At 36.4% G+C, this 23,050-nt stretch overlaps 1 protein-coding gene across 3 annotated transcripts in view; it reads right to left on the bottom strand.

Annotated features, from left to right (window-relative positions):
* The window catches only part of CABCOCO1 (ciliary associated calcium binding coiled-coil 1), a 126,538-nt gene that overhangs the window by 22,280 nt on the left and 81,208 nt on the right, over positions 1-23,050 (bottom strand). For all 3 annotated transcript variants that reach the window (XM_039719731.1, XM_039719732.1, XM_039719733.1), the window contains exons 2-5: positions 21,832-21,962; positions 18,787-18,956; positions 15,630-15,774; positions 11,415-11,487 (exon numbers count right to left, since the gene is read on the bottom strand). In XM_039719731.1, the coding sequence (XP_039575665.1) occupies positions 11,415-11,487; positions 15,630-15,774; positions 18,787-18,956; positions 21,832-21,962 (519 nt within the window). The remainder of the gene's footprint in view (positions 1-11,414; positions 11,488-15,629; positions 15,775-18,786; positions 18,957-21,831; positions 21,963-23,050) is intronic.

Raw genomic sequence — 23,050 nt, 5'->3', positions numbered from 1 at the left:
ATATTAATTTTACATTCAGTAATTCAGAGAGCTCTATTTGCAAGCAAAGAGGAAGGACAAAAGATAAAATCTGTGTCATGGCAAAATAAGTAACATTTGGCTCCTTATTTTCACCTTGACAATTTCTTGATTTCTCAAACAAAACATGATTATTAAACAGAAGTGAACGGTTCAGTGCACAGTTCTATGCATGCAGTATCAATAAACTCAAGGGGTCATTCTCAAAATCGACAGAACATAATGACATTTTTAGAAATTCCACCGCAGGGACCAATGGTAGGATTATTCAAAAAAAAAAAGAGAGGAAAAAAAAAATCCACACAAAAAACCAAGCTCCCCTCCCACCCCCTCTCTTCCCCAAAGTCAGCTACCTAGGCTCTAGCCCTCACTTGCTTTTAATCTAGACCTGCCAGGACAACAGTAATGCCAAAATCTGAAAATAGTCTATTGTGAGAGTAAGACTTTTCAATACTTCATTGGAAATCTGACCATTACAGGTAATTTAACATTTCTCCAAATGTAACTCTTTAACTACATCCTAATTCCTAAGGAATACAAAAAGCCGGCACGATATCTTTCTTAGAACAAAAGAAAATCATTAAGATCCTAAATGTATAACAGATAGAGACAAAAATGATAAATGGGCACCATGAATATAAAATGAATGCTAAGAAAAATGCTGAGAGAATGTAAAGCAGATATTCAATGTAGAATAATCTCCAAGGAACATCCATAGCGCTCTTTCATTTTATTATATAAGAGAACTGTATGCATTGGTTGCAACGCATTGCAATCTTTTCACAACACACAATGTCCAGTAAATCTAGAAATAGACCTGAATTCCAGCCTGTTAATGCTGAAACTTGTCCACAGCCTTGATCAATGCAAAATTCAAGATGTTTCAAGCACAGGATGCTCTCACAACTCTGAGACCATATTTGGATGGTCTTCCTATAAATGAAGCATGCAACATTCATCTTTATCACTTACAATCTATGCCATTTCCTTAGATTGTGTTCACAAGCCAAATTTGATATGCACTGTCAAAATAAAGGACAGTGCAAGTGGAGAGGAGATATTTTTCCTTACCTAGTGTTATTTGAATAGAACAGAAACAACATCAAGCACAGGAATTCTAATACTAAAGAAACAGTCATATGCGTATCAGCATGCAATTCATGCAGAATGACCTGTTCTGTGGGAGTAGTAACAATATTTTCTGCAATATGTATTTACAATACTGTGGGATTCTTGTAGAACTAACCAAAAAGTCAAAAGGACCATTTGTCATAAAAGTGGAAAGCAGAATGTTGAGGTATTTCAGCCAAAAACATCTGTATTTGTTTAGGTATTATCCTGGACACAACACTGTCTGCAATGTAACCCTGCAGAACCTACATGGGCTCTGACATAGGCTTTGCAGTCAGAGGTTAAAGTATGAGGATGAAATCAGCCTAAAAAAAAGAAAAAAGCTGAAGACATCATATAAGTATCTTAAGGTCAGCCAAACAGTCTGCCCACTCCAACAAGTAGGAAAAAGCAAACATTAAGTATAAACAATTAAGTATTTCTTCTCTTTGCTTTAAGTTGGCCAAGAGGAGATTCAGGATGAGTTCACTACCAAATTTTCAACAGTGCACGTGGTAAGCCAAACCAAAAAATACTTTAGATAATAATCTTAACTGTGAAGAACACCAAAAGGCTACAACTGCTGTGTTTTCAAGCCTGCCCTGAGGAGATATTCTACCTATTTGATGTATTCTGAGTGCTCAAAACACATAATGAAGTCTCATCTTCCACAGAAACACAGTGGATTTGTGGTAGACTCAGGCAGCACAAGGTTAGCTAAGGCTGATGGGAGCCTATTTCCCAAATCAGAAGAGGAGAGAATGAGGCTCAGTGGGCTGGAGCTGGTGGGAGCTGGCCATCAGCCCACACTGAAGAAGGGATTAGAAGGACAGAATTTCCACCTTGCTCTGTTGCTAGCAGCCTGCAAATGACTCCAGCCTCGGGATCAAATAGTGAAAGAAACTGCACAGACAGGAGAGAAAGGGGCCAGAACCCTGCACTGCCACATCTGGGCTACCTCAGCCAGATCTCTTTGGATGCTCACCAGGGGCAGGGGAAGGAGGGCGTGGAGAGCACACTACACCCAACATATTGGGTATGTTTATGGCTCTCCTTCCAGTACCATTTGGCAGCTTATTCCCATATTTCTGGTGCCTTACAATATTGTTGCAGTGTATTCAGACTCTCATGAAAGAATCAAACATAATGCTTTGGATAAACTCCATCCTTTTGCCAAATGTTTTCCTCATTTAAGCCCTAATAAAAACATTTTGAATGATTACACTGAACCTAAATGGTGCTGAAGTCTTCCAAAAGTCTAGCAAGCTTCAAAGAACAAATAATACAAATGCTGAAGAAAACAGTTGTTTTGTTAATATTCTATTTACACAGCTGGATCCTTAGGAATTTTATCCATCTGTATATTTAGTAAGCAAGGCAAATTAATGCTTAGAATTACCATTTCCGCAGTGAAAAACAAACCAGTAAAATGAAAAGGCTCCCCCACAATCTGTCTCTCTCTGCCCCATTCCAAATAGACGTGCACACCTCCCCCGTAGCCATGAACCACGAAGTAACTGGAGAGGATTCTTCACAGACAGATGTAATTTATAACAAAGGCAGGAAAAGGCAACCCTAACACAGAGCTTGTTGCCCTTCCTATAAAGTTCACCTCCTTACCAAGAAAAAGCAGAGAATAATTTGTTTGGTTTCTGTACTCAACTCCTTTTTCTTTTATTGTGAAAAGTTTCCATTGTCCTTTTATGTTTTGATTATTGAGTAAGTTTAGAGACTTGCCAAATAGCCCTAGATTGTTAACAGACCACCACTATTTAACTTTGAATGCTTTAACAAAATAAAGGCACAGTTCACATTAATATTCGATGCCCTCATTTTATTTATTATCTTTCCTTTGAAATTTAAACAATTTTCTTAGCTAAGGTTTATTAAATGTAAACCTAAGTAGCAATATAAGTTACCTCAAATACCAACCAGACATCCTATAAAACTTAGCTTTCTAATGAGTAACACTATATTTTGCTGAGCTTAGCATATTTACAGGAAATCAAAATAATGTTTTATGAATTAATATTCAAATACATCAGATTCAATGTTCAGTAAAAATACTTTATGTTGTGTCTCGTGACAAGTTGTAAAATTCAAGGTTGTATTAGAAGACACAAACTTTCTGGTGAATTTTAAAAAGGAACTTTAAAGGATTGTAAAACTTGTCTGTTATTTAGACTTGGATTACATTTGTCCTCATAACATCAACTAAACAGATGAAAATTTATTAAAATGTATATTGATTATAAATCATCATGGTAAAGAAATGTCATGCTATTTATTTATATGAATAAGGTCAACATGTTATTCATAACATAAGGTCACAAGATGTATGAATTTGATACTTAAATATTCACCCGTGGGGATACATGCCCATGAAATATCACATCACTTGCCCATTCCACCAATACTTTTATGAACATAATTTGATTTTCAAGATGATGAAAAGCTGCAGATAAAGGTAATGGGTGCAAAACAGTTGTTAACTGTACTTGAAGGTCATGGATTTCTGTCTGCCAATTACCAAAAATTATGCAGGAAATCTTGGAAATAAGGCAACTGCTCTCAAAAACCAGTCTCCACGAAGTAAAACTCTAGAGGCACCAAAACAGTACCTGCTGGCAAACAACTGTAAAGAAAGGCAGCTAAATTTGAACCATCAAAATATAAACAAAATGTGGCACATTCTTGAATAACTCCTTGATCCCTGCTACATTACATGGAAGAGTTTAACACTGAAAATAGCACTGGACTGCAGCAGACATAATGCACTGGACTCAAAATAAAATGTGTCTCTATTTTTTTTAGTAGATTCCTTTCAAGTTACGTTCTTTGAACTTTCTAAAGTTGAGTTATTGTGCAAATAACTTTCTGCCAATGTGCCAGCAGTGACCTACCTGGCTCTCACCAGCTTACGTACAAAGCTAGCTTGCCACACTGGCTGATAAAGAATCCTGTTTTCTGGATTCCTGTCTCCCCATCAACATGCCCTATGACAAGCTGAGGACCCCTAAATCATGTGGGTCTTGCTCCAGCAGAGCCAGCTATGCTGTATGGCACCACGATGGAGCTGGGGCACTGAAATGATCTTCAAAAGCACTGCTTTTGCATCAGGGAGTTTAAACACAGACATGTAAGAATAGCAATTCTGTTAAGGTTTATTTTTTTGTTTTAAACTGGAATTAAATCAAACTGCAAAATTATCTGATTCTCCTGTGAAATAAAATTACTGATCTTTGTTCGGCTCCAAGTACTTTTTTTCATGCTGGTCAAGTTAAACAAATAGAATTCGCAAAGGGCATCAACAGAGTGAGCTACTCTGGAATACTAGAAAAGTAAAACAAAATTCATATCCTAATAGTCTGTCTTCAGCTACTTTGTTTAACCACTTAAAATTTTCTCCAAGTCAATACATTTCTGCCAATCTCAATGTTTTCTATTAAAATTTACATCTTGATTGATAACCATTTTTAAATGTGCTGTAGTCTTCTGATAGAGCACTTCATCATTTGGGTCATAGAACATTCTGATGAATAGCAGAAACAGGCTGTCATTAATGTACTGACTATCCTTCCAGTCAAAGCCTACAGTTCCTACCTGACCTGCATTCCAGCAAATAAACAAGTCATTACTGCTCTTATCACAACTATGAATGCTTACATACATTCAAACACATACATACAAACACACACACATGATTCCATACATATGGAAATCAAGTCACTTTCTAAATAAATAATTAAAAAACTCATAGAGCACATCTGTGTATATATTAATTCCTGCATAGTTCCAGAATTGTTTTCCTGCCAAGAATTAAAGGGTTTTTTTCCTTCTCTCTCTCTAACATCATATAGTCAAAAAATGAGATGCTTTGTCAGTTGTACAACTGAACTAAAAAGTGATCATGAGCCTAATATTTTTTTTCTCTAGTATCTTTAGTTTTTCATCCTCCAGAGTGCTGAGCAATGTGACCCCAGTCACTTTTCAGTTTAATTCTGTGTGTGTGAATAGGTCTGTTGAAATTAAAGCTCCCAATTTGTTAAGAAGAGGCGCTTGTTGAAACGCTGGCTGGGTCAGAACCACGGTGCTCAGCACACTGAAGGCACAGCCCATGTCAGCTATTTGGCAATCGTCCTGCCTGAATTCTTTTCTTTCGTGACTTCACGCGTGTTACCGGGTTAAAAAGAAGGCTTGTTTTGTATTTGATGTTTCCTAAGAAAATAATTTAAAAAACGTTTCGTTAATCATTCTCTACAGCATTGTAAAATACTCAGCACTGGCTTATGAATTCCACCAGCTCTCTGGAGCTCTCACCAGCTCTTAGGGCAGAGCAGTTCAGCTACCAAAACTCAGGAATGTTAAAAGTTCATTATAAGACCATCAGCATGTGACCTACATGGAAATGCAACTGCTAAACATCAGTGTAGCTCCCCTACTGACAAATCAGTATACCAACACAATTTTGGAAAACAAAGGCTGTTTCTACTAGACAAGATGCTTAAATATTTGAAGTAGCACTGCATACAATTCCAACAGACTCCACTTTTCATTCAGACTAATCACAAGTCCTTCAAGATCTTTGGATACAGCCATAGCAAGCCTCAACATCAAAGGGCTGGTTATCTGTGAATTTTGTCCAAAACCCACTGGCTCTCCAGCTGCTTACTTCAGTAACCTGGACTTGGGTATGGCATACTTCTGTAATGGGCATCAAAAATTTCCCCTCAGACATCAAAAGACCAAGTACCAGTTTTAAACATCCACAATCAGAAAATAATGAACCTACTCCCGAAGCTGTGGTTTTGATCTTCATAGCAGCAAAGGCTTGAGGAACATGTTTTGATGGAAAAACTAAATAAGACCATGGAAATGAAAGAGAAATGGAATGTAACACAACATCAATTTATCAAAGATACATGATGCCAGACTAATTTCATAGTTTATTAAATAAATAATTTTCTAGACAAAAGCAACGTGAGAGACATGATCAATTTATGAGTGTGCAGGAATACCACACAGATGGTACTGAACGCCCTTGAAGTCTATTCACTCCTGTATTCAATGACAAATTGGGAGGTGACATTGTGGGGACATATTTTTTTTTTAAGCCTATAGTGCACTGGGAGTACCTCAGCTAGAAAATACAATTAGAAAGGAGAGCTAGAATAGCAGATGTACAATGAGATAGCCACACAATACAGGTATAAAATGCTTCTAGGACCTATCACGTAGGCTGCTCCCAGCAGAGGAAAAGAAAGCACTATTGATATTTTACAAGGCCTTGCTTTTATCTCAGCAACAATATTATGTCAGTTTTGGTCACTTATGTTCTAACAAAACTGATTTAAAGTGGAAAAATTATGGAAGAAGGCCAACAGGATGACAAGAAGTGGGTATGGATGTAAGCACAGGTGTATCAAAATCTACCTTTAAAGCAAAGATTAGAGAAGGCTGGCTTTTCTAGTCTAGCTGAATGAAGGCTGACAACAAGACTGCTGTCTCTTTATGCACTAGGAAAATAAACACTGGGGACGGAACAAGAGCTAAAGGCCAATACAGGCATAAATTGTCACAAGGACAAATGCACACAAGCTTGTCATGAACACACCCAGACCAGAAATTGGAGTTTTATAACAATTACAGAAACCAGGCATCAGGGCACTTCCTAACTGAAGGAGCAAAGACAAAAAAAAAAGTTAACTTTTTAAACTGGAGCTTGACAGGTTTCTGAAGAGGATTATGAATGTTTCCCTAAGAGAAAGCAGCATGAGAGCTGACAATTGAAGACATCCCTTCCAGTCCTGTGCTCTTCTTGATGTCTTTGCCATGGTGATATTTAGAAAACAAAACTACAAAACAGCAACTCATTGGCTTTTAGGCACTAAAAATATCTGAAACCTCCAGGCTTTGAAAAGCACTCCATTAGCTGGGGAATGAGTTTCTGTAGTGTGAGCTGATATGCTTATGGAAATGTTCTGGTTTCATACATCTCTAAAACGCAGTTCTCAAGAAGTCATGGAGAAAATTCGCTTAAACAATGACTGATTAACCAACCTAAATATGCAACACCTAATGAGGATTACAAATCAAAGTCAAGTCCCAGATTTTAGGGCTTTTGCCATCAGAAGAAAAAAAAAAGGTTTATTAGCTTTAAAAAGCATATTCTTCCTAACCATTTCCTTAAATTCAAACAAAGAAGGGATTTTGTTCAAACTCTAAAAAAACCCCAACCCAACCCATAACTGGATAAGGACCAGACATAGTTCAAATCCTTAACGCTTCAGAAAGTAGGGAGAACATAGAATAAAGGCATTAATGGAAACTAGTTTGGAACTCTAAGTACAGAGGATGATATCTAGTGACTGCTATAATACTGGATCTGCACTGCCATTAAATTTAATCTTCGATATTTTTATTGCAACCTGACCCACTATGACATCTCTAAAGAAAATTGCATTGTACACTACTATTTCAAGAAGTCAAACTTAGCTAGTCATCTGGGCCATAAAATAGCAGATTACTCCATCAGGCTGGCTAAAGCAACTAGGAATAAAACTAGATTTACCAACCACATTATTTTTATTAGGAAATGTTTCAAAGCAGACATAATCCCAAAAGACCTTAGCCTCATACTATCCAAAAATACACAACAGAGAGCAGCAAAAACCATGAACTGCAGTATAAGGTACAATTTGTAAATGAGAGAAAAAAAAATTGCAAGACATTGTGTAATATGTCATCCTATCAAAGCAAAATAAATTAACTAAATGTAGAAATAGAAAAGAATAAAAACTTCTACACAATTCATGTATTAACAATTTAAACCTTTGTTCTAAGATCTGACGTGTTAATAGGAATTGCTCCATTGACTCCCTGAACATCAATATTTAGTCTGTACTCCTTTTGCTTTCCTTGAAATTGCGAGCTAATATAGGTGCACTAAATCACAGCTAGAGAGCAAAATGTCCAGAACAGGCAGAAGGGAAAAAAATCAGTATCTTTAACAGCAATATTCCTGAAGAACTCTGGTATGGTAGCACTGCTTGCATTTCATTTTGGATCACAGCCACAGAACAGCTAAAGCACAGCTTCTTCTGTAATCATTCTAAATGGGGGGAACTGCTCATAATAGTAACAGGAAAAAAAAGCAATGAATTTACTTGGCAATCTTAACACTTCTCAGCAATTCCTTGTACCGTCATGTTTTCTAACAGGTATTCATGCATACATAATATATAGGTCTTTGTAGATCTGGAATGAAGGAGAAGTAAGGGATTTGATAGCTAGAAAGGCAAGTTTTAAATTTTAAATACTGTCAAAGTAGGTTAGAAGTGTGATGTGTGTTTTATCATCTAACCAAGCATTCATGTCTTTCTGTTTTAACTTTTTTTTTTTCTAGGCAATATGATCACCTTAGGCAGTTTGAGGTTTAAAGGCTTTAGCCAGTGCAAAAAAATTATATATTTAAATTAGCCTGGCATTTCTTACCTTTTTTTAAAGAGCTGAACACTGTCTGTGTTTTACAGAGGTAGCTTTATTATGCTAGCTGCATCAAATGCAGAATATTAATCAGACTGTGAAGCTCCACTAATTATGTGCTACATTTAAATAACTTAGATATTGTTAAGTGGCACGACCACAGATATTGTATGCATAATCTGAGTTTTGAGTCATTTCCCTTTTCTTGTCTGATTTTATTCTACACAGGAAATGACAGGGTCATTTGGAAATAACTGCAGTGAGAGATCAAAAAGGAAACTTGATTGAGAACACTGTATAATTGCCTGTGCTAGAGAAAAAAAATTCCAATGACTTTACAACCCATCACTATAAGATTTCTCTGGAAAACACACACTGTGGTTTCCCTAAAAGGATATCCATTACAGCAGTGAGTACAGCTTTTATTTGTTGTAGCTGTATCTCTTTTAAAGAAGCAGATCTTCTCCTGAGGGTGCTGGGCTTTTATTCTGTAGGTAATTTTTTCGGCACACATACTCGCTGAGCTAAAGCCATTTCAGTGGAAGCAAATCAATTCTGTTGAAGCAAGTCATTTCACTGACTTGTTTCAAAGTGTTCATTTGCAAAAGGAGATAATGCTGTAATTAAGCTCTTGGAACACCGTGGTTCTTGTTATTTGGGCAAATCTGGCCATTACAATTTAGAGTGTCCTGTTCCAAAAGAACAGGCTTTTATTCCTGGAGCTAAAGGAAAACTTCTCAGACATTAGTTGCACTCAGCTAAGAGTCAGGATCAGATCCAGTTTTGAGCTGTGGTCTGTCTGCAGTGGCCTTTTTTTTTTTTTTCAGTAAGACACCAGTCTACATCACAGGACAGCAGCCAAACTTTGAGCACAAATTTACTATCTATTTTCAGGACATGGATTTCCCAGTTTTCCCATTCCCTGAGCAGATGCACTGCAGAGCAAGTGACCCCAAGTGTGCTGCTGCCACAGCCACACACACCAAACCATGGCAGCCCAAAAAACTGTTCATCTAAGGGACTGCAAAATAGAAGTAATGATATATTTTATGCATAAGAATTACTAAATAAAACAAAGTTACAGCAAAATAACTTGAAGACTCTGCTGAGTTCACCTCTCCTCACATTTTAACAGATAAAACAAGTGCAAAAAATGCCATAAATTTGTATGTGCAGCTTCAATACCTTAAACTTTTACTTATTGAAGAACAATGCATCACCCTATCAAAATGAACTCTAACAGAATATAAGTATTGATTTTCTTGGGTGTTGGAGTGTAGTTGGACAAATTAAAAGCTCTCTGCCATGTAGCTCAGAATACAAAACAGATGGATTAAAGTGAAGTGGCATCATAGGTAAGAAAAGGCCATAGAGGAGTTAAAGATTGTCATGCAGGGTTTTGTGACAGTTGTAGCTGTAGATGGCACTTGTTTCTTGGATGGATCACCACCAAATTCAGTCCCTGAAATCCATTCCTAGCATTGCCCAGAGGTGCTGGTTCCCTCAGCAGAGGTGGTGCTCCCCCAAGAGCCTGCCCAGGGCAACCCCTGCCCTGCGGCTGGGACAGTGCATGATGATCTCACCCACCCAGAAAGGAGCCTTCAGGAAACACAAACACATTTCCTTTAAGCTAGTCTGAAACCTTCTAGGATTCATGATTCAAGTTTACACAAGAATTACTTAATCAAAGCCACATTAAAATCGATTTTACCAATTAAGAAGTGCTAACCACCCATTGATTTGATTACCTAAGACAAAACCCCCACCCTAACATAGTAGTGCTGAAGTTCTGCTCTACCTTTGTACTGACAGTTCTTTCACCTATTTTATCATAGCTGGAATTTTTAACCCACCTTGTAAATAACAAGAATAATTTCCAAATACTTGCATCTGTGTCAAGAAAAGTAATTTTATAATATGGCTACTTAAAAGCAACATGAAAAGCAATTATCCCACATCACCAGAGTCAAAATACCAGCTGAAAGTGTAAAGGAATTTTTCCAGTGTGCTAATTTTAACTTCATTGTGTACTGATAGGCTAGAATATAAGCATCATCAAAAGTAATACACTACTGTGCCCCTCTGGGCAATCAATTGACTCCTAATAGAAATTTAAAATGCAAATATTTTTAATGTATAATAACAAATACCCTCAAAAAGCACAGTCAGGTTAAAGGAAGGTTTATTTGATTAACTGAACCTGTCCATTTGATTAAAGGCCATGTTTTGCATCAACACATTTTCTTGTATATTTTTTCACACGTAAGTTTGAACACGACAAAGCTCATAGTGATGTCAACTCACTATTGTTAACTCAATTCTTTCAAAATGCTCGGTTTCTAGCTTGCTTCTTTTTTTATAGCCAGTATAATTAACTCTTGGTGGCTACAGTAGAAACAGAACTCTGTACATGCACATGCATACATGTCTATTAGGGCTGTGGCCAGACTAGGCATGGCACAGAACATTTTTTTATTTTGATTGCCGATTTTAAAGCAGAGTCAGACTCACGCTGCTAATTCAAATTACATGCATCAACTAACAAATACCTACACAAAAGTGATCCTGATTTAACACAACTAACGACTTAACCAAGCAATGCATTTACACTTTTTTGAGATCCCAAATTAATTTTGAATATGAGGATCAAAACATCTTAACTTGCGCTCTTTAATCAGCCGTTTTACGTTAGTAATGCAGGGATGTTGACATGAAGTCGCTTTGAGCAATATAAAACATATGCCATGGTGCACTCGTTAAGGAACTCTGCATAATGAGTTCCATCTATATAAATGACTCACCTCATTACTTATCACAGGTTCCTCTCTACGACTGTGGAAGAGGTATTCGTATGCTTTATAGTGTTTAAATAAGCTGAAAGACAACAAAACATAGACTATCACAGCTGTAAGTTTTTGGAAAGGTAACAATATTACAAGTTTTGTTAAACTAAGAGTTACCCTCCAGCATGGTAACATTCCAAATTTTAAAAAGAAACAGTTGTTTAACTTCAGATACAACAAGCAGCATATTTAGTTTGCAGGATTTATTATCAGATGTCTGTAGAAAATACAGTGCGATACTTAAAAATACATCCACTTAGTCCTTATGAAATTGAACTCTGAGAAGACAAAGTTCTCCTCTGAAAAAAGTAATTCCTGAAACACTTATCACCAGGATACTTATGCCTTTATTATCAGCAATAGCAGACAAGAAGGAAACAAAGCCAAATCAGCTTTCAGATTCTGGGATGGGCTGCCAGTACAGGGAGAAAGTTTGATCTTGGAACACCAAAACAATAAAGAATAGAAGTATTTATTCTCTCAAGGTCACTTTGTAAAATCAGTGTAGTATTTCGTCAAAGAAAAACCAAAAAACTAGATTAACACACAGCAGTTTTGTGTACTATAACAAATGTAACTTTAAATAGACCTTGTCAATGGACTAAAATATTTATCTTCCTTAAACATGTATGGCTTTCCATTTTACATGTTTCAAATAATTTTCTTTGTTTCCTTTTCTAATGATCAATGATATAGCATTTGTTTAACCAAAAGTTTTGTCTGTCACAGTCTGTTACAATTAGTTCTTCTCTTACAATCATGATACAGAACTCCTGGCTTGTGTCACATTATTTTGACATATGATTTAAAACACTGCTCTGTGATTTCATAGCAAGTCCAGGCTGAAGAATGATTCCAAGAATTGTTTGCCAACCTGCCTGCTGTATCTGTGAAAGGTACAGCAATATTTGCAAGGAACATCTGTAACTGGTTCCTGTGCTTTCTGCCTAGGGACAGGACCCAGGTTCTTTTCTTGAGAGACCCATCAGTTGGGTCAGCAACACCTCTGCATTGGTACTGGCAAGGGCCAGGTACTGGGAAGAAGTCTGGCTGCCATCAGCTAGAGGTTGCCTTCCCCCAAATCCCCAACCAAAGCACACAGGCAATTAATTAAATTCTTACAGTATTTGCAATTTCATTTAAGTACATTTTTATTGCAGCACTTCACCAAAGAATTCCTGACATGTTTCAGTGGAGACACAGAAATTATGTTTAAAGAGAGCTCAGGACTTAACCTGGAAATGACTCACACTGATTTATGTAAATAAATGTCCCCTTTCATACACACCTGTAATTTGGTAAAATTCTAACAGGGATTATTTGAAAAAAGACAAAAAATATTTTATGAGCATCACAGACACACAGGAAATAAGACATATATCCTTCCAATTGGACTGGCAGACTAATATTTCAAATTTGTTCTCTTATCCTAGTGCTTTGTAAATAAGCCAGATTTACAGCACCTAAAGGTCAGGTCTTTTCCTTCCCCTCCCCTCCAAATGTGTTATGATATTCTCCATGGACTATGCTACAGGTATGCACAATTGAAAATATATGCCCAAAAATATAAGTAATTATTTTTGGCATTTCTGAATTTTATGTCTTTATTTTTAAAAATATCTCTGTTCAACCTGGCACCCCTAATCCTGTATGAAGGAAAAAAATTCTCCATTAAATCCTCTTGAAATCAAATTACATAAATCAGATACCAACATTTTTTTATTTAGAAAAAACAGTGTGGTTTTCTTTCTTCTATCAGGTGTTGTACAAAATGCCCCTTTTTTGTTTCAATTTGATGTGAACAATTTAAAAATTCCATACCAGTGTTTCTAGCAATTACACAGAAATAATTTTACTTGCGTAAGTAATATTGTTAATAATAGACCTCTTATGATGTCATATGAGAACCTGAAGGTGATTAAGAATGACATATTTCCCCAGCTCCAGCGCTTCCTGAAAAGAAAATGTCAGGAGCTATGTTGATGTGTGTTTGCCCAAGGAGACAAGATAAAAAGATGATAACTGTCACCTTCCACCAAACCTGGAGGTGTCATTACAGTTGCTGCACAGTTTGTGCCAATGTGGTTAAGCATTTGTCCCTGTTTCCATTATAAATCCCGTGGGTTTACAGCTCATCTGTAAAAATGTGATCTGAACTACAACATGTCATACTGTCTTGAGTAGAAAAAAAGCTACAGGCTTATCACTTAAAATTAAACAAGAAAAAATGTATTGAACTAATACATTAATTTGAATTGTAATAAAACTCAAACTGTTTCTGAGTTTATAAAGTTTAAAACACACCCATTTAAGTGTGCTAATTCCATTGTTATTTAGAAAAAAATATTCCAGTGACTGAAATAATGGATTGCATAAACTGGACACATATGATACATTTCAATGTATGTGTGCACTTCCATGACATCGCCACAGCACCCATTTATAATAAATTGAGCAGTTTGGACATACAACCACATACCTGGTGGCCAAAATACCATTCTGCTGCAAAAGTTTTGCAGCTCTATTCTATTCCTGCCCAGCTAGTACTTGGTTCAAAGTAGGACGGAGCACCTAATCTCTTGGATGAAATTCTTCTGACTGTGAAGCAATTACTTCATGGACAAGATATCTCTCAATGGATAATTTACACATGAGTTATAGACATGCTATTTGGAAAGAACGTTTGTTCCATATAAATATACAAAAGACAGACAGGAAGGCAGAAGTAAAAGGAGTTGAGACATCTTAAATGCCAAGTTTCCTTTTAGTTTAGGGCTAGTACTTGGCAGGACATTATTTTGCCTTGACTACAGAAATTTGAGATTTAAAGTGATGTTCCCATTTTTTATGGGAAGAATCTTAAGGGTTTTATATTTTCCATGAAAAAGAAACAAAAGAAAAAAATCAGAGAGTAGGAGAAAAAGACATATTTTATAGCCCAATGGTAAGAGAAAATGCCTGCAATGGGTTTAAATCCCCACCTGAATCCAAGTACTCTAAACTGGAAGGCTGATAGTTACCCTAGTATTTTGCCTTTCCTCAAGAGAAAATACTTTTCTGCATTCAGGAAAACACTCTAAAAATTCCCTCTTTGCTTTGTTACACTTTTCCTACAGAACAGTCAGAAAATTCCCAGAAAATCTACATATGGATCAGCCACAAACCTTACTCAATTTTTATGCCCAACTGCCACAGATCCTCCCACCCCCATCTGGGTCAGAAAATGGGCTGAAGGGCTACAGCTGCAGTACAGTAGATGAGCATTTACTACAGAAGTAAATTAGTAATTTTCCATCTCCCTGCCCCTGACATTCATGGGTGGTTAAACAGCTTGAGAACCATTCTGTCCATCATGTACTGCAAACAGGGGTATGTCAGTCCTTAACCACGGCACTCCAGTGGAAATGGGGTGTACACATTACAGTAACAACTTCACACAGGGGCATTACTGCTGCTATCAGACTCAGTGTTTTTCCTCAAATAAATAATGAATGCACTGCTGTTTGCATCTCTTTCTGTGTCTCTGTTTAAAAGCTGAGACCTCTCACGAAACCTTTTCACGTACATACTGGATTTTTGCTGATTTTGAAATACAATGTTTTTATTACTCCTATATGATCAGAATCTTAATTCTGTAAGTACAAAACTTTAAATCACTTCAGTCCACAATAACTGTCAAGGCCATACAAATACTTACAGTAACAGAGTCAAGATAAGATCTAAATAAGATAAATAAGATCTACAATTTTATTCAGATGGAATCTAAAAGTAGCTTTTAAAAGCAAAACAAGATCATTGCCCATGCATCACTCTTTTTTCCTTTATCACTTCAAACAAAACCCAAAAGGAATATTTTCAGCATAATCCTATATTTTTATAAACCTCCAGTCTAAATTTGTTTTTAGACTTTGACATCTGAAGTCAGATCTTTACTGCTCCTTGCATATTGTCTCTTCTTTTTCATGATTTAAAGTTTGGTGTTGGCAGTATGTTAGCACAGTAGGAGTTTTCCAATAAAATAACAGCAACATACTAGTAATAGTAGTAGTAGTAGTGTAAAAATAATAATATTTTTTTAAATTGTTGATGTTGTTGTTCTTATTGCTGCTGTTATTTTATCAGTCATTTCCCCACTATATTAGATTATTGAAATAAAAACATAGAAATAAATACCTGATAACCAAGAAATCAATGATTGCTTTGGATTGGTCAATGCTGAATAAATTCAGGTAACCTCCTTCTTCTGACTCAGTTTCTCCTATTCCAGTCATTGCTCTTTCAAGTTCTTTTAAATTATCTCCCAAGGTCATCCGTTTGCCTGCAAAGTAATCCCGAAGAACAAAAACCATATACAAACATGACAAGGTGGGATGGGGGTTTTAGCCCATTTTAATTATAAGATTTCTTGAAGTTTTAGTTATGACCCACCACATAAAAACTTAAAAGCCAACAGCAGTCAAATGCTTCTCTTGCCATTATTCTCATCAATAAAGTGTCCATTAAAATTCCATTACAAAACCACCACTCTGCCTCCACAATGCAAAGATCACAATAATAGGTGTTCAAGGTACTACAGCTTCACCTCTTACCTATGCTGAGAGAACCACAGGCAGAAAAATATGCAAATTTGAGAGGCAGAGTATGTTTTTATTTAAAATAGCCTACTGCTTATGAATTGTAAAAGATTATTCTTCTGACCATGCCCCTTGCAACATAAGCCATTAATACAGGAACAGATATTAAAAAGGATGAAGAGTATTTTAAAGTGCTTGCAGTCATAATAGATTAAATATGAATATGCATAAGACCCTTCATGTATCATCAAACTTGGAGACAATTTTGCATCCTTCCAAACCAGATAATTACTTTACATTTTTACCCTGGAAATCAAAACCTAATGCCACAACAGGTTGAAACTTGAATTTAAATTCTGTTTGATAACTGTCCTGACAAAGAGGACAAGCTGAAATGTATCAGTGCTTGCTGAACGTGTAAAAATAAAGGATTCACCTTTCTGATTTTGATTTGCACACAGATTCTGCCATCACTAGAACCACTGGGGAAAAAAAGCTTCAAATAAAATTTATCTTTTCTTTTTATGCCTAAAAAAAATCTACAGAAAAAATGGGGAAATATCCACCAGTGGTGAAATAGATTTATTTTCCTCATTGTTTTATGTCTCTACTGATACACTCCTTGGGGTTTTTTTTGTACAGAAAAAAAAATTAAAATACTTAGAAGACTTCTTTTCTTTTATAGTTTTGCCCTTTAGTGGTAGAGTAATCAAAGGCTTGAAAATTCTACCCCACTTTTCAGTAAGAGAGGACAATATAAATAACCATATGGGAAAGGACAAGAAAGAAACACAGAGAATGCAAAGGAAATAGAAGCCATAGGAAATGAGGAAAAGCAACAGCACCAGAAATATCACCCTTTGTAGGGAAGTGAAGGCACATAACAGGATCACCCAGGCCCTGAGTCTGTTGCCAACTCTTTCACATTTTCTCTTTCCTTCCTCTGCACAGCTGATTTTCAGTCCCAACCACCTGTCTCAGGAAGACTCATGCAGCACATCTGTGAGGTAAGGAATACTTTACCCTCAATGGATAGAAGAGAATCAAATCATGTAACTCATTTTTACTCCCCATCAAGCAAGGCCTCCAGTTTTCCTTGCAGCTTTACCTGCCTTAAATGCATTTCCACTACTTTCCTTCTCTAAATCCATTCTTCCTGCTAAATGCTACTCTTGCTATTATGGCCAAGTCAGCTTAATTTCTCCAGGCTGACTGGGTCCAGTGCAGGGAAAGGAAAAGAAAGGCTCATTAATATAGAAGACATTAAAATTTTGCTTTTAGTTGAAATGTTTGGTAAGTACAAGAAAATTCATCTCAGCCCTGGGCTGTGAAGCAAATACAAGAAGGTTCCTGCAAGCATTTAAAAACTACATTTTCTTTCTCTAAAAACCATGTCTATCTTAGCCAAATCTAAATGGATTTTCACAGGACAGCAAAAAGCAAATTCACAACATTTTCTTGCCAAATCTTTACTTCAAAGCACCAAGGCATTAGACCTGTTAAAAAAAAAAAAAAAGAGACAAAATAGGGTTTTTTTCCCACAGCCTCTGTCTGCAAGCCCACTGAACTGGTTCAGTTGCAATTTTATATATAAAAATTCACTAAAAGCAGACAGAGCCATGGAAAATATCTTAAGCTTAAAGAGTTAAAAGTTTGGCAAAGCTTAATGCAACTAAGATGACATTCCTGAAAAATGTCAGTCAGTTTTAATAAGTGGTTGTGCTACCAGCCTGTGGTGTACACATGTATTACATGGTCTCATAAAACTAATTTGTGACGGGTTTCCATCCTGCTCCATTGTTATAGTAATATAGTTAGCATATGTTAAGATACTTTCTCATTGGAGACAGGAAGGACAACTGGAATTCCAATGATCATAAAGCACGTACATATTCTGTCAAAATTCCAAGTCAGAAAGGCCCTTGAAGTAAATGACAGTGAAAGAGTATAATGACTGTTGTGAGTTTGATTTTAAAATATTCGCCTTTTGAATGAAACTGCTGAGTCCTTTCACTCTTCCTCTGGGATGGACTTTTCTCAACATAATCACCTTCAAAGTGAATGTTAAACAAGCATTAGAATCTGTGACAAAGAAGGTTTTAGAGGACAATGCTACCATTTTTTTCTGGCTATTTCATTCCCACTAGACCAAGCTTCATGCTTTGTGGCAAACTTCCTCATAGCCACAGGAGCTACAGTCCTTTCATTGTCATTTTTCATCTTCAGCAGCAATGCCAGTTTACTTCCCTCACCAGTCCTTAGTTAACATATATTTTGTGCCAGAAGTGCAGCATTTGCCATATAGGAAGCTGAGAGTTGACCTCCAAGGATAAAAAAAAAAAGTTATTCACGCTGTAATGCTACAGGATGTACTGAATATCTCAAACAGAGAAATGTGCCCAAGGCTACCGTGAGTCAGTCACTGAGAAAGGTGGAATTGGAATTTAGAAGCTCCTTGCTCTCACTCTACTGTAATTATTATTTATTTTACCACAGCAAAGAAAAAGTCTCTTCAGGACCTGGACCATTTGTACAACATATTGTACAAACAAAGAATGAGGAATATTCTACTCAAAAGACTTGAGATCTGCCAGTAAGAATTATTTTCAGGCACAAGGTCTAACATACCAACATTCAAGAGGAAAATAAATCATTTCACAATTACTTGTAATTAAATATCACTTTATTAAAATGACTGGGAAACATTCTTGCCTTCCACTTCAGATATTTATTTTACAATTCTTAATTATACTTACTGCTGACGTTCTCCAAGGAGAAATTTAATAGATCCAAGAATCGTGAGAGCTGGATAAGACTGAAGTTCATTTCTTTACCCCACCAAAATCCTGCAGCATAATACTCTAGTAAAATAGTTTCTTTTAAAGATGTCTTTCGTTGTGTAAGATTCAGAAATTCTTCCAGCTTCCTAAAAAAGTTGCAGAGTAAAATAATAAAATTAAAAAAATAAATTACAGATTCCAAGGTCTTACTTGGTCTGCATGCAATTATATCCATAACATTTGTTTAGTTGCTATATTATTCATATGTGCATATGTACATAATTTCTTGAATTTAGCTACATCAATTCCTAGATTGCATTTTTGATCAGAGGACATAGCAAAAAGTAAACAATTGCCTGCAGGTTTCAGCAAAAACTGAAGTGTTAAGATATGACTAACAGAAGAACAAAAATTAGAGCCTTACAAAACCAAAGAGAAATACATTGAAACACTTTTTTTTCCTCTGGAATTTTCATCAGGAATTGGTTTGTGGGATGAAATGACACAATTAGTCTTCACTTTCTACTATCATGCTTTCACTCTGATTTAGATACCTTTACAGTAGTAATAAGGTCTTGTTTACATTTCAAGATTATTTTTCATGTGGCCTCTGATGAAAAATTACACTTGAAAATTAATGTAAATAATTTAACACATAATTATGGAAAGTAGGTAAAATATTTAGAAGTTTAAATTGCACTTCCATAAGGGTCAAAACATTTAAAAAGGGCCTTATCCCATTTTACTGGCGCACGATGAAAATTTTTCCACTTACTTTAGCTTGCAAAATTTATGAAAAAATACACTCCCTTGTAGGAGGCCATACTGTTGCTGACACATTTATGTCTACTCTATCCAAACACAGAATTAGTTACATCTTTTATAATAACTGTGTGCTTTTTTCCACATGAAGAGAGGGGATTTGGGCTAGAACTTGGTTTTAATTCCTCCAGTATAACTTTGGCCATATCTCAGGTAGTTAAGTTTTACATTAAAGCAATCCTTGACTTCTTAACTACAGCTGAGGACACAGGTGCCAGTGATCAGAGTTTCTAGACCTCTGTGAAAAAGCAAGCTCTTCCCAAGCCCTGCTGCCTTCTCACTCCTTCCTAAGAAGGACATTAATCCCAGACCTACTGATAGCAGCCATTAGATTTTCAGGGCTTTACCCGACACAGTACAGATACACTGTCAAAAGAGATCAGTTTCTTTCTTTAATTAAAGCCTCAATAGCTAACAGAGTAAAGCATATAATCCAATCAGTTTTGTTTAAAACATGTATTCCTTTGTTCTGCATGACAAATTTGTATGGCTGCACACATGCAAGTCGGTTAAAAACACTTAACTTGTGTCCTGGAATAGAAGTGGAACGTGGCCAGCTGAACTTTCCAAGGTTTGAAACAGTCCATATCCTCTCTCTCTGAAGCTTCTGCCAACTCTGTGTTTTCATAATCAGAGCTTCTCAGGGATTTAGATTTTCTCTGATTCTGCTAACAATGCCAGTGCTCATCTTTCCAATATTCTGTAAGGCATGTCACTGACAACAGGATCTGTACATGCTTGTGAAATGATGGGGCAGTTAGATTCCATAGTTACCCTCCCTGCTTTTTCTTTCTTCACAGGGTTCAAGTCTTACCAAGATGGACAGCAGTACAAAACTCCCTGATAGATGGGAATGCAGGACATCAAAACTCTCAGACTCAGATCTTTTCTGATTTTCTAACCTTAGCTGTGGCCTTCAAATTGCTCTTGTAAATAGACACAATGCACTGTGGTAAACAAAATTTTAATGCTGCTGCTAAACTGCTTAGTGTGCACAAATACCCTGTAACTATGCTCCTTCCAGTCAGATGCAGTATATACTTTACATTTCCCTTGTACAGCACGTATATATAAATACATGTGTGATCAGCTGAGACTAAAAGAGCATATGATCTTCCAGTGCTTTTCTTTTTAATCTTGATGAGAAAGTTGCACAAAGAATTGTGCACATTAAGCACATTTTAGTCTCCATGAGTTGTACACTTCAGTCTCCTCTAAATTTAAAGAGGCCTATTGTGTAAGAGAAAACAGGAAAGGAAAGAATTTTTTTTTCTATTATTATTTGATGGTGGCGAATTTTCTTTCCAGTTTTCTTTAAAAAAAGCCAAAAAAACCTTTTCTCCCTAGAATAGTGACAAATAGGAAGAACAGAATATGTTTCAGGAATATTTTAATCTCTATTAAATGGTTACCTATTCAGAGGAACAAAGCTGGTTTTTATATACCCCCCACCTCTTCCTTCCCAAACTAGACCAGCGGCCCAGCCCTTTGGCTTTCAACTCCCTAAGAACCCGCTAGCAGACACAAGCACTCCTAAATAATTCTTGCACTTCTGAAAAGTCCCATTTTTCAAATATAAATCTGGAGTCTCAGGTTGAACTCCTGGCCTCCTAAATTTAGCTGCTATTAAACACTAATAACAAGGGAGAGTGTTGGTACAGGAAAGACAAAAGCAGCCTGACATCAGAAGTCTTTGGCTGCCTCCTACTTCCCCAGAGCACCATAATGGCGACCTACTAACGCCTTCTTAAGCTTTCCATCCCTTGCTGAACTTTTAAGACCTTTTTGATTTTTTGGGTAACTCATGTTACAGTACAGAATCTTGAATGTTTTAGCAAAAAAAGTTACCCAGTAAGACTTACCAAAAAAAGCTCAGTATCAGTCTGTTCTTACTTACATGTTAGTATTTTGTTTACAGTGTATTTAAAGCGACTGTAAATTCAGAAACCACGACAAGGTGAACTACAAGTGGAAATAAAGGAGTCTAAGCAAAAATAAAATATATAGGAAAAACGGTAAACCAGACTGGATCTGAGATCAAAAGTATTTCTGCCATCTTTTGTGAATGTTAAATATCAATTATTTAACTGAACAATTAAAAACTAATGACATAATCATCACCAAAGCAATCTAACAAATAGTCGGCATTTTTTATTTTGTTATTATATGGGTTCCAGCACTGCTGTCACTGCTACTTACTTTTCAACTCCTTCCAGATCTTCTTCTAACAAGGCAGTTATTTGGGAAAGAGAAAAAAATCTCCTATTTGGAATCTTTCCTCCACCTACATCACCCTGATCTTTGTCTTCATCCTGATCTTGGACTTCATCCTGCATACATGTACATAGGAATGTAATTTTAAAAATGTTTATTTTATTATGTCAGTAACTTACCTAAATAACATTTTTATATTGAGGAGGTATGCAAGGGATTAATTCAACAAATGTCAAAAATGCAAGACAGCTGTAATTATACAGCAGTAACACAATACCTTAACACATTCTCACTAGAGAAAAGCTAGGCAGATACATGGAACACAGTATTTTTATCATAAATCCATATGGGAACACACTGACATATTACGTGCTGCACAAGATTAAATTAACTTGCAAGTAAAAACAACAGAGATTTAAAGGTGCAAAAGAATCCATGAATCTGAATTTGACCAACATGATACTGGATGGCACAATAATTACATTTTAAAATTAACTTTCTCCTAAACATATTATAAGAATACACAAATATTACTATGCTATTTGCTCTCCACCATGTACTTGATTGCATTTTCAAATTTACTGTCTACACTCTCTCCTTCCCCTAGCCAAACAAAAGTCCAAGATGTTTGCTGCAACAGAATATTACACAAGCATCTGACACAACTGTTCCCAGGAAGGATGTAGATGTTTTAGGGAATAACAAACTGAGCAGGGACAGTGGAGCAGAATTCCTGACACACACACAGATTTTTGAGCCCGACCAGCACTGCTCTGAGCTGATACCAACGCACTGCAGCGCCGGTCAAGGAGAGCCCCCAAACGAAGCTACACTACTCCCCCTGCTGCCGAGCTACAAGTTGTACTGAAATCCTGGGACTGGCTGAAGAGCCACCACAGACAGGAGGGACAAAGCAGGACTGAGGGCAACAAAGAACATTCATTCCGTGGACAGACTGTCCTTCTCCTCTCTAATTAATTACTAGAGTACTTTCACATACACTTCAATAACAAAAATTATTGTTCCCAACTGTAAACAAGTCAATCTCAGATAAAATATCTCGTAACCACATGAATGAAATACATGAAGGCTTCCTTCACATAGTTAAAAGCATGATATTAGTTTGCTTTTATTAGCAGTAATTTAAACAGCATAAAAAAATACTCCTAGAGTCAGTAATGCTGTATAATTGAAGCTTCAGGGA

This window comes from Passer montanus, unplaced genomic scaffold, assembly GCF_014805655.1.
Source record: "Passer montanus isolate IOZ18808 unplaced genomic scaffold, ASM1480565v1 scaffold42, whole genome shotgun sequence".
NCBI classification, from domain to species: Eukaryota; Metazoa; Chordata; class Aves; order Passeriformes; family Passeridae; genus Passer; species Passer montanus.
Note: the sequence above shows the minus strand (reverse complement) of the source record. Positions and strands in the feature narration are given on the sequence as shown.